Source organism: Marmota marmota, unplaced genomic scaffold (assembly GCF_001458135.2).
Source record: "Marmota marmota marmota unplaced genomic scaffold, marMar, whole genome shotgun sequence".
NCBI lineage: Eukaryota > Metazoa > Chordata > Mammalia > Rodentia > Sciuridae > Marmota > Marmota marmota.
This window is the reverse complement of record NW_026000005.1, coordinates 18,970,055-18,982,220: the sequence shown is the minus strand read 5'-3', so window position 1 is coordinate 18,982,220 and position 12,166 is coordinate 18,970,055. Positions and strand designations below refer to the sequence as shown.

The following is a 12,166-nucleotide window of genomic DNA, read 5'->3' as shown; positions in this document are numbered from 1 at the left end:
CCCCAATCATCATCATAACAACCATCTCCGCACCAGAAGAAGACACCCTGACCCAGGACCTTAAACGTTAGGACCCGGGGAAGAGGAAAAGGAAAGGAGTAAAGAGAAAGGAAGACTAGGAGAACACTGCAAAGAAAAGCACCAGAAACTTTCCACCCTGGATTCTCTACTTTTGCTCCATGGACAGAGCCCCAGCCAGCCAAGTTTCAGACAGACCGTGAGCAGTAAGTACGCAGTGCGAGGGCTCCCGCGCGGTGCTCGGGAGTTCGGGGAAGCCCCGGGCTGGCTAAGTTCTTTCCTTGCCGTTCTCACTCCTCTGGACAGAGATGCCAGGAAGTGCCGTGGAACCCTCAGCCGCAACCCTTTCTCTCCCTCTTTGCATCTCTTACATCCTTCTTTTCCTCCTTCTCTTTGCCACCCCCACCTTGTCTCCTTGACCCGCGGCGATGCGGCCTCTCCCGCGGCCAACGCGCCCGCGAGGATTCCCATCGCTCTGTGTTGTGCCGGGTTTCTGTTTCTCCCGGGTGTCAGCGACAGTGCGAGCGTTGTTTCATCAGGTGTTTCTCCTCCTTTCTTGCCCCCACCCCACCCCAATTCAGGGGTGCCGAGACCTGCGACTTCTGTAAGGAGTGCGCTGACCGCCAAAGGACCCAGAGAAAACTTTCTGAAGTGATTTTAAAATTGGAGTTGATAAAGGCTGCTCCTGCACCTAAGGATGTACATGATTTTTGCTCTGGTGTTTTATGCTGAAGAGCTTTATAAAAGCATTTAGGATCAGATGAAGATAAGAACGCTCCAAAATATTAACGATTGTAGTCTCCGCTTTTGTGATGGAGGTTATTCTTATAAATACCTCCGAGTGTTTTGGGATGCGTATTAATATGGAGTTAGGGTTAATATTATGCAGGGTGTTTGTGTCTCTGTGTGTCTCTCTGTGTGTCTCTCTTTCTCTGTGTGTGTGTGTGTGTGTGTGTGTGTGAGAGAGAGAGAGAGAGAGAGAGAGAGAGAGAGAGAGGGGAGAGAAAAAGAAAATATGCTCCGTAAAGGTACAAAGTGAGTATTCAAGTGTCCTTTTTACCCGGCCTTTGGCCATTTTTAACATATTTACCAAGGATTCATTTGGTTATGGACTTGGGTACACCCCCGCTCTGTCCAGGAGTGGGTGAACCCCCTTTTTTTTAAAGTTGTCTTCTTCTGCAACCCTGACCCCCAGACGGCGAGGCTGTGGTACCTCGGAACGGTTTATACCAACCCTGCCCTAATGAATGGTCCATTCCTAGGCGTCCATGGGCTCCTAGGCGTCTAGGGGCGCCTAGTCTAGCCGCTCCATCGAGGGCTAACTCTTAGTGAAGCCCCGACTGGGCAGGATCGCAGCACCCCAAGCTCTGGGCTTCTTTTGGGCCGCCCAGGGTAAGGTTGGATTTGCTTCCAGCCTTGGGCCCCTCGGGCGGCGTGGGAGGAAGTTTGTGTGGCTGTGGTGCAGCGCTCTGCCACTGGCCTGAACGTCTATCACGTGTGTGAGCGGTTTTCCCTCTTTTTTTCCCTCCCCCTTCCCTCCCCTCCGCCCCCTCCCTAGGTCCCTGCGCGTTTTATTGCGACCTGCCGGTGGGAACTTTGTCTCCGAATCGGAGCAGCATGGAGCGGCGGAGCGAGAGCCCGTGTCTGCGGGACAGCCCCGACCGGCGGAGCGGCAGCCCCGACGTCAAGGGGCCTCCCCCGGTGAAGGTGGCCCGACTGGAGCAGAACGGCAGCCCCATGGGAGCCCGCGGGAGGCCCAACGGCGCAGTGGCCAAGGCCGTGGGAGGTAACAGCCTGGAGCAGGGAGGCGCGCGCAGCCCGCGGCCCAGTGATAATGGCCCGGGTGTCAGGGTTCAGGTTGATTAGGCGCTGTTTCGGTGTAGGATTACAGGAAGTCAATTCCAGGTTGCCAAATAATGCCCTAGTCGCCTCTCTGCAACTGGTAGCTTCATCTCGAGTTAAAACAAGAAAGTGGTTTACCCAGAGGGTGGCATTTTTTGGGCACTTTGCCACTGTGTGCTGAGGTGTTGGCAGGTTTATGTCACAGCCAGCTAACTGTTTCTAGAATTTCCTAGAGAGCTTTTTAGTGATTTAATTCTTTTGCCTTGCCTCAGACTATCTGTTGGAGGGACGAAGTTTAGGTGCGATGGCTTTGATGGGATAGTTGTTAATGCTCAGGCTAGTAAAGAAACAAGCTTTGGTGTTACTTTGTAGTTATGACAGTGCTTTAAGATGAATGAGTTGGCAACTGGGGCTATATCCTACCTAATTTCAAGTGAGAAATAAAGAATCACCATGGATCTATCAGGCCCTTAGAAGCTTTAATGCTACCGTAGTCTGTAAAGTTTAGACGCAGGCATTTGTAATTTTATTATGAATTAAAGAACAGAGGAAAATAGCAAGGTAACATTGTTAGCCACCTGCTATTTCCTCTCCCAATAATTTAATATTATTTAAAGAAAGTCTTTTGTTGTTTTTACTACTTAAACAGCTACTTTCTTTAAAAGTGATTGGTAAAAGTAATCTGATAAAATAAAACTAAATTTAAACATTAAAATATTTTGGAGGGTTTATATGCCAGTTGCTTAGTTGTCTTTTATATATAAAATGCACTGTTCTACATGGTACATTTTTGTGCATTTGGGTTTGGGATAATATGCCTTTAAATATTTTACATCTAGGTTTTTCCACCTAATATTTCAACAGTATCTTATTTAATATAATTCTTGGTTATTGGGCGGCCTAAAACAATACAAAACCCTGGCAAAACTGAGTGATAAGCTGCCACCACCATGTTCTTCGTGTCCCTGATGTGTGTTTTGAAGTAAGATACTTAGGTTGAAATGTCCATTCCCTTTTAGAGAGTTAAAAGCATACATTTTATAAAGTGACATTTTAAAAACTTATTTTGATATTTATTTGTGGTAGATGTTCAGCATGGTTTGTCTTAATTCTTTATACTAATCACGTCCCTTGAGAAGCATTCATTCTCCCAATTTTCAAAGTTTTAAAAAAATATATTAGGTTCTAGAGAGTGGCTTATAGATCTTCCCTTTTGGAGCTGTGAAAATATACTTTTAATGAAGCAGAAAAAAACTTGGTAGTTTTGTGATCCACTTTTCAAGAGTGGAGTTTTATTATTGTGTTGTCCTGAGGCTGGAGCCACAATCTTAGTCTTTTCATATAAATCATTCATATGCATATAATGAACAAAAATATATAATGACTATGGTAGAACTAAATGCAAGATGGTAAGTGCTGATTTTGTTTGAAAATTTTTCGGAAATTCTTGAAGGCAGTATATTCTGAAAGTGCCCCGTCTGTGTAAAAATCTTTGGACTTAAAATTTCAGTGTTTGTGAAACCTAGCAGAATTCACTAAATACAAGAAGTCTGTCAACATTTTAAAATGTAATTATTACCAATTGTGCGTCCATAAATTAAGGTTGCTTTTCCCCCTTTTATATCATATTTGACTGTGAAAGAAACTGCCTCTTTTTACTGACCAGAGGTAACTTTGGTGTTAAATAGTGACTGCTTTTCAAATTTTTTGAAACTATCATTTATATTAGACCAGATATTGTGAATCTGATACAAACTAAAATTTTTGTCTTCATGAAAAATAATAACATTTGTTTCAATAAGCTGCTTTAGTCACCTTTTCTGAGGTTTTAACATAATTTAGTAATATTGAAGGTTCCCAAACTGAAAATAAACATTTACTTATTTAGTCTTAGTTCATACAATTTGTAATACTTATTAGTAAACTGATTAGAATAGTTTACATGTGGAAGATTTTTAAAGGATTTTTTAAAACAAGATTTTAAAAGAAAGCTTTTATTCTATGTAGTATTGAAAGAGATTAATTTAGACAACTTTAAAATATGATAACTTAGAATATAAAATTTTGATAGTACAAAGCTTTCTCATTGAATGCTAATAATTATTTTGTGGGTTTAAGTTTATATAGTTTCCAAATGTACATTAAGATGTTAATAATTTAATTTCTTTGTAACTTTTAATCATCTATATAGACTGGAGTAAAGCCAATCCTTTTTAAAAATGCACATTCTAAATTTTAAAAACTGTTTAAATAAATTCCTAGTTAGAGGTACTTTCTAATTGAAAGTCTTTCTTTAATGTGGGGTAAATATGAAATAGATTTAATTTCTACCACTCTACATCCTTTTGTTTAAAATTTTTAATAAGCAATATAATAAGCATGGATAACTATAAAATATTTATAACTCTTCATCATTTATTATCATTTTCAGATATATTTCAGTCTTATCTATGTCATAAAATGGGTATAAAATGTTTTAAGAACAGAGCTCAAAATTTGATAGCTCATATGTGTTAATCTTTAGTGTTCTTCTTTTTAAAAAACTCTCCCCATACAAATAGGAGAAATCATTAAGTTAATTGGCTGCTAGATAAAATAGCAATTTATCTTACCATTTTTGATAAGCAGTGAGATAGATAAATGTTTTTAAATACATTGGTTGCAATGGTAAATTATGTTGCTATTATTCAAATTTTTTAGGAAAAGAAAAGGGAGTTTTTAAAATTTTTAATGAGAACCAAATATTTATTATAAAAAGGGGGAACATGATTTTAGTGCTTGGATTTTACTGGTAAAGGTGGTAGACACTCTACCACAGTCACCAAGGTTGTGTTTTAAAAGGAAACTTAAAGTTAGTGCATTGTTTACAATGTGGTTAGCTTCAGAAGGCTCTATCAGAAACTAGATCAGTTTTGCTTTGTCTTTCTAACACTTACTGGGATGTTTTGCTCTTATTTAAGCTGTGTTTTAAAGCATGTATGTAGTAAAATGTAAGTGCTCAGATGTGAATGACATTCAGCTTTTATAGAAGGTCCTCAGGAAAAAAAAAAAGGCTTATATCTCTTTAAAAAACATATGAAGGCTGGGAGAATGTTTAGAGCAGGCAAGAGCACCGTGGTGTTGACAGCTTTATATCCCTGCTGGGTAACATTCACTTACTAGAATTGGCGTCCCCTCTCAGCTAGTAATTCACTCCATAAGGAATTTGAAAAAGGATGATTAATGGTGGGGAAATTTATATTTGTGAAATTGTTGATTAAAACTTGTAGATCTGTTTGAAGGTTGAGAAAAAGATGAGATTATTAAGGATAATGAAAGTAAGAATCAGATGATCCTTTTTTACTGCATTAGCATAAGTTATCTCCAGTGCTTTGCTGCATGGAATGCTTCAGCCATACAACCTGCAGCCCAGGATGAAAGTGAAGCCAATCAAGTTTCCAGAGGAAACCAGGCATTCTGCCTCCCTCTTGGATTGCTGGAAGGTGCTGGCCAGTTGTGCTTTAATAGCGATAAATTATTTGCTTCATTCATTGTTAACACAAGCATTTTCGCTTTTTAATGTTTGGCTTAAAGAAGAACTTTCAGACAGCTTTATTTAAACTGAATGAACAGCGCTTGAATAGACCAGATGGTGTATTTGCTGATAGGAGGCATTAAACATCAGAAATCTTTTTGTTATTTTTCATTTTCCTATGAATTTTTATGATTTTTGGAGGTGTAAATGTTCTAGATTTTAGGGAAAATATTTAAACATTGGGAATATCTTGTAGAGATATCTGCTTTTTTTGAAAAACAATTGCTTATTTTTGAAAAATAATTTGTTTTTAAAAAATAACAATTTAACGTTATCAAAGAACTGCAGGTTGAAGTTATCTGATCACTAGACCTGATCTGCTTGCTACCAGGCAGCCCTTTCAAGAACTTAACTGTCTTGTTACAAGGGGAAAAAAATCATTATGCATTATACATTGAGGTGTTCAAATAGGGGAGCAAATGTGATCAAGATTGTCAGGCAGGGCCTCATTTAGAGCTGAACATTGTCTACAACATCAGTTAGTTTAATTGTCTACATGTGGAACATTTCCTTTTAGATTAAGAGTGAAGAAGCGTAGTTCAAGTCAGGTGTAGACACCATGTTAACAATAATAGACATTTTGCTCTTTGAAAGAACTGCAGATACAAGAGTGCAGACATTTCTATATTGAAATGTATGAAATACTTAAGGATTTATAAATATAATTGTCAACATGGGAAAGATGGAGAAAACTCCATTTCCAAAGATGAACACCATAATGTTTGTAGGAAGGACTCATAATTGCTTCAGAAGAGAAAAGACTGTAGTTACCTCTCCTGACCATTTTTTTTATTATTATTATTTTTAAGGTTTAAGTTCTTTTAAATAGAGTGAACTTAGACTTTGGGGTCATCCAACAATCTAGCATTTCTTCTGTAGTTTTGCTGAGGTAGAAAAATAGCCCTTTTCTAAAGTGTTTTTAGTCCTTGGCCTGTTATTAAAATAAAGATATACTTGGTTAAAAAAATATATGCAATGGAACATACACATTAAACAGAACATAGGGTATCCGCCCCTCCAAGTCCTGAGCATAATTTGGTGTTTCAAGTAATTTTGGAAGCCTTATGTTCCATCAGCAGAAACCCACTGACCATTATATATTCAAGATCATCTGCAGTGAAATGTGTGTGTGTGTATGTGTGGTATGTGTTGGAACTACATAGATGTCCCTTAAGGCATCTGTTTTTTAACCCCTTCAGAAAATAAGCAGAATCATCTTTTTTCGGGGAGTTGTAACTAGCAGAATCAGTCTGTATAGATATCCTGTATTCATTCTTTTTTCCTTAAAAAAATTTTTTTCCCATCTGTCTCTGTAGGGAAGGAAAGCAGACTAATTATCATTTATTAGATATCTAAGAATATGAATTTGAGTCATTTTAAGAATAAGTAAATCAGTTTTATTCCAGGTAAGACTGGTAATTATTTGGTATAGCTGGCAAGATGGCAAGCAGTGAAACTTGGCGGTTCTACTTTGATAATTTAAAACCCCTATGTTTCTTTTCTTTTGAAAAAAAGCATTAAGTATTGGAACAAATTATATGCATATATTTAAAAAGACATGTTACATTAAAGGGGTTAGACGAGTACCAAATTGTATTATACTCTTGGATTATTTTTGTTGTTGTTGTTTCTGTTGAGGTAAAATGACATAATATCTCACCATTAAAAAAGTTTCTTTCAACTAATAACCCCACATTTTATGCATAAACTATTTACATAGTTTGTTTCATTTCAGGAAGTCAAATTTCATCCTACATAACATGGGAATCAACAAAAAAATCTTTATATTTTTCACCTAATAAGTAGGCTGTTTCAAAACCCATACAACTAATGTATAGTTACGTAGTAATTTTTTATCTTCCTTACATGAATGCTGAGATACAATGGCATTTTGGAACATATTTAAAGATAGAGCATTTGACAAAAGTTGTATGTGTAACAGTTTGTCAGTGAAAAGTGACAAGTGGGAAATGACAAATGAAATGTTGGCATCATCACTCTTTATTTTGATAAAAATGTCTCAATTTGCAGTGATATAATACTGTTTCATATTATTTCATGAGTTGTGTGTGAGATGCATAAGGAGAATTTAGATTTTGTGAACGGAAAATTAGCAGCCCAAACTCTCTTTTCAGAAGCTTTGGCAGCAAGTTCCCCTTTCCCCCTACTCCCCAAGAATAAGAACAGCAGTGAAATGTTGGATCTAACCCATCAATTTTAACTCATTATTTTATGGAAAAAAAAAAGGAAATAACTGAAAATGGTTTCAAGTAGGAGACCTTTATGCTTAGCTCAAAAAATGAAGAAGAGAGTTTGCCTTTTAGTTTTCTTCTTTTCTTCATAGCAATTTGAAAATGAGTGATTTCCCTCTGCTGACTTTGATTGTATAGGTCTTTTCTCACTTGGAATCACTACTGCTCTCTAGCATTAATTTCGGGTGCCAGTAAGGAGAGCTGTGAATTCCTTTTATTTTAAAGTGTAGTAGAGATTTTGAAAATGTCTCTGTGTTAAAAATGGATCTTTATATACAAAGGATTCATCATCCTACTACTTAAAGATAATGTGATAGATATTTCAAAGTCAAAGTAGACACCCTGAGTGGAATTGAGGTATGAGTTAAAACAACAGTCATTTGAGGACTCTCTCTCTCTCTCTCTCTCTCACACACACACACACACCACACAAAAACAACCCACAGATGTAGCTCCTTTAGTATACCATTTTTCTATTTTCTGAAGTCACATTGCTTCCTTTATTGTTACTGATCAACCAAACATTTATTTTCTTTCTTAACATGGAAACAAGCCCATAGGCATGGCAGGCTATAGTGTTTCTGTAAAAATATTTCATGATGGCGTTTTCAAAATAATAGAACTCTATATAATTTTTTCAATTAGCAGAATTGTTTTGCTGTTTAATAGCAAATGATTTAAAAATTGTGGTAAAATCAATATAATTAAATGGCAGTGAAAGACATAGAAGTTTGCCTTCTACAACTTGTGTCTTTTGCTTTTTATTTGCAAAGTTTTACTTAATTCCAGATTTAAAGAAAACTGGATAGAAAGACATAATATGCATAAATGTGCTTTTAGGTATGTAATTATGGCAATTAGATTTATGGTATGATTTTTCCCCCTTTTTAATTGATGCTTTAACTTTAAAACTTAAAGAAAAAGTGTAGTGGATGTTATAGTTACTAGTTTGACAAATGCCTAAAGTGCAGAAAAATGCATTAATAGAAATTTTAAGAATTTGAAGCTTGCAGTAAAGTTATCAGCAAGCCATATTAGTCTATAGCAAACATATTTGTTATCTGTGGTTATGACTCATTAGGATAGTAAGATCCTCTGGGGAAATATATTTCAGTTTAGTAGTTTCTGATATTATTTGCTAGTATAGGAGACAAATTTAGTTCTGTCCCTAACTAGTTCCCTTATTATTGAAATGGAGTTATATCCTAGCACAGTTGGTTATTAAACTGTAGCAAGACATAACAGCAAAGGTAACAAAATTAAGGAAAGCACTGTAAGCAACTATTTATAAAAATGAATGCATTTCACATCAGAGTAACGGTTTGGTGCCCACTGATGGTTGCATAGTTATTGAAATGTGCACAGCAGCTCAGTGTCTTTGTTTCCTTGAAGATTTGCACAGATATGAGGAAAAAAAAATTGAGACTCTAGTTAGAGCAAATGTTTTCTAAAGCACCAAGATCGGACACAGGTGATTTTTCAGGCATTTATCATAGAAACAACTTGAATTTCAACATATTTCCCACAGTTATCTTTTTCTTTCTTTAAAAAATATAATTTACTTGGGTTTTGTATTTGGCTGGAAAGCAAGTGTATCAGTTCTTTTATAACTGATTATGATTGCCTTTTTTAACATAAGAAAATATTTTCTTTGCAAAGAGAGCAAATTTGGTTAAATATCATACCCAAGATTCCTGGAAAATGACCAAAGGCATAGAGTAAAAATAACCATAGTTTTAGAACCCCCGATTATGCCCTATATTAAAATAGAACATTTTTATTACATTTGTTTTAATTATTTATTCATATAAATAGGCAAAATTGACATATTTTAATAGCTTATTAGAAAAATGCATTCATATTAAAAACTTCAAATTGCAGTGTTGTTGAAATATTATTTTGGGATTAGCAGAACAAGAACTTTCTTTTGTCATAATCCAAAGATGGTAACTGAGCAGCATGATAAATGTCTCTTTAAGTGTCGTAGTAAAAGAAAATGACTTGTCTTCTGAGGCAGTGGAGAGTTTATGTTGTTTTGGACCCATTTCCCAAGCAGTGATCGAAAACAGATTACAATAACAATTATACAGTCAGAAGATGCAATATCCATTTCTGCTTTAATTGAGTGAAAGAATAATAAAAACATCATTAAGAAAAATGAGGTGGACCTGTCACACAATGTACAAATTTTTAGTCTTGGAGAAGATGCAGAATAACTGAAGTGCTTTTTTTGCTTATTTTGTAGTGCTTATTAGCTAAAATCTGTTTTGGGGAGCAACAATTTGGCTCTCGTTCTTCTCTGGGAGGTTCAGAGAGGAGCCCACAGGAGGTGGTTGACCAGGAGACATTAAAAGTGCTCATTGACTTTATTTTCATATACAGTTTGACAAGGGACACTACATTTTCTTACATTCTACCTGAGGTATGTAACTAAGCCCTAACCCCTTTTTAACCTGTAGAGATGGAAGTCAGAGGTAATGTCTGTTCCTTTTGTGATAGAGCCCTGCCAAAGCAAGGGCTAGGTGCTGTCCCTGGCCTGCTGCTCTTCTTCCCAAAGTCCTAACCAGGAGAGAGAGAGAGAGAGAAGGCTACATAATGAGCCCCCTGTTTTCCTTCTTAGCAGGCATGGATTTGTGGGGGAACCTGAGTTTCCATGTATGTACATCACTGGATATGTACTCAGGTGACATCGACTGTCACTTGAGATGCAGAGGATCTGGCTTCGATCTGCAATCTGCAATCCTTTGAACCATTACATTGATAATCCTTAACATTGTTGGGTTTCCAGCTCTCCTTCCCCAGAGTCCCGCTCTCAGCAACTCCAAGCCGGCAGGCAGCAGCCAAGATTGGTGGCTAGTTTTCTTTGCCCTGAGCTATGTTTGCTACTACTCTTTTTATGGAAACTGTGAGCTCCTGAAAACCTGGTGATGACAGTGGAATTAGCCCAGGCATCCTGCGCCTGGAGGGGCTACTAAAACTGCAGATACTGCTGGCCACCGGAGCAGCTGGAGCCCAAGGATGGACTAAGTTGACAGACTGAGAGGGGAAATTTCTTTGATCTGTTGCTCAGAGTTTTCTTGGGTCTAATGCTTAAAAAAACCTTTCTGAGGGTGGCAAAGCGAAAGGGATAAGATAGGCGGTGTACAGTCCTGGTTGGGAGTCTCGTGTAATCTCAGAACTGTCCTAAGCACAAAATCATCCCCTTCAGAGTGGAATTTATATCCAACAGTCCAAAAAAGCTTTTTAAAATTTTTATTCAGTCTAGAGAGTCTAGTTAATAGTGCCTTCATTAAAATACTTTTGTCAGCAAAGGGTTTTTCAGTTTTAACATTTACATAACCTAACAGTGCTGATGAATGCCACGAGCTTTAAGGGTCTATTAGTGGTTCCGTTTTTTCTGGACTTTACAATTTAAACCTAAACATTAATTCTGGGTGGAACTTGGCATAATGTCTTTTTGCCTCGGAGGGAATTTTTGTTGTACAATAATAAGTGTTTTTTTTTTTTTTTCATACAATCACCTTTTCTATGATCCCCCACTCAAGTAAATCACAATTAAATAGTCAAGGTTTTGAAAGGGCATCTTTACTTTTAAAAAAAGAGTGATTATTTTCGGTGAATTTTACAATTTTCCATTAATTCACACTGCATGCTAATGCTTTTGATAGTAGCAAGATCTGTGAAGCTGATAATGTAATGAAAATACTTTTCTTCTTTTTCTCTCCTGTATATGAGAAAGTCATATGGTGACATTTTTTATAAAATAATTTTTGATGATCCATGAAACTTATAAATCAGTGACTTAGCTTCTTAATTAGAAGCCGAGAGATATAAAAAAGTATTTTATGTCACCTGCAATTTTAACATTGACTAGAAGGAAGAAAATTGGAATCTTACTATAAAGTGACTGAATTTTCCAGTATTAGCTATTTTGGAAAATATACTAAAATTCTTCCAAGTGATTTTTTTCCTATATATTGATACTGTGGTTATAATTGGATTATTATGGAAGTATGATTACATGGTAATTGGAAAATTAAAAACAAGTGAAGAATTCTAGTAAAGATAAATTATCTATCGTCATTGTCTGTGACCCAGAGGTGTTCAGACTGTTCATTAAAGTCCCTCCAGGAGTGAGGCATTTGCCGGGCAGGGCAGCGCTAAGCCAGAGGACTCTGAAGTGTCACCTAGCTTTCAGGTTACGAGACACCTTCAGATACCTTCAGACAAGATTTTGTCCTTTAGAGCTGGCGAATATGGTATTAGGAGACTGAAATGTGTTTATTATTGAAGAGCAGATAAAGCCACTTTATGAGAGTAAATAAGGTGATCCTGATTTTTTTTCCCCTTTTCGAATGAATCTCTAGGTAATGTACAGCAAAAGTAACTCTATTTACAGGCTCATTCATATGGCAGCTTTGGGCCTTAAGCATATTTTTACAGCTAACTTTAAGCCCCCTATCCCCCTCCCCCCCCCCCA

At 36.9% G+C, this 12,166-nt stretch overlaps 1 protein-coding gene across 2 annotated transcripts in view; it reads left to right on the top strand.

Moving 5' to 3' along the window:
• The window catches only part of Satb2 (SATB homeobox 2), a 176,000-nt gene that overhangs the window by 3,193 nt on the left and 160,641 nt on the right, over positions 1-12,166 (top strand). Inside the window, exons 1-2 of one of the 2 annotated variants that reach the window (XM_015481199.2) lie at positions 7-224; positions 1,577-1,804. In XM_015481199.2, the coding sequence (XP_015336685.1) occupies positions 1,636-1,804 (169 nt within the window). In that variant the 5' untranslated portion in view covers positions 7-224; positions 1,577-1,635. Of the gene's footprint in view, positions 1-6; positions 225-1,576; positions 1,805-12,166 lie in introns of those variants that run through there. The other variant, XM_048808248.1, reaches the window with a different exon arrangement.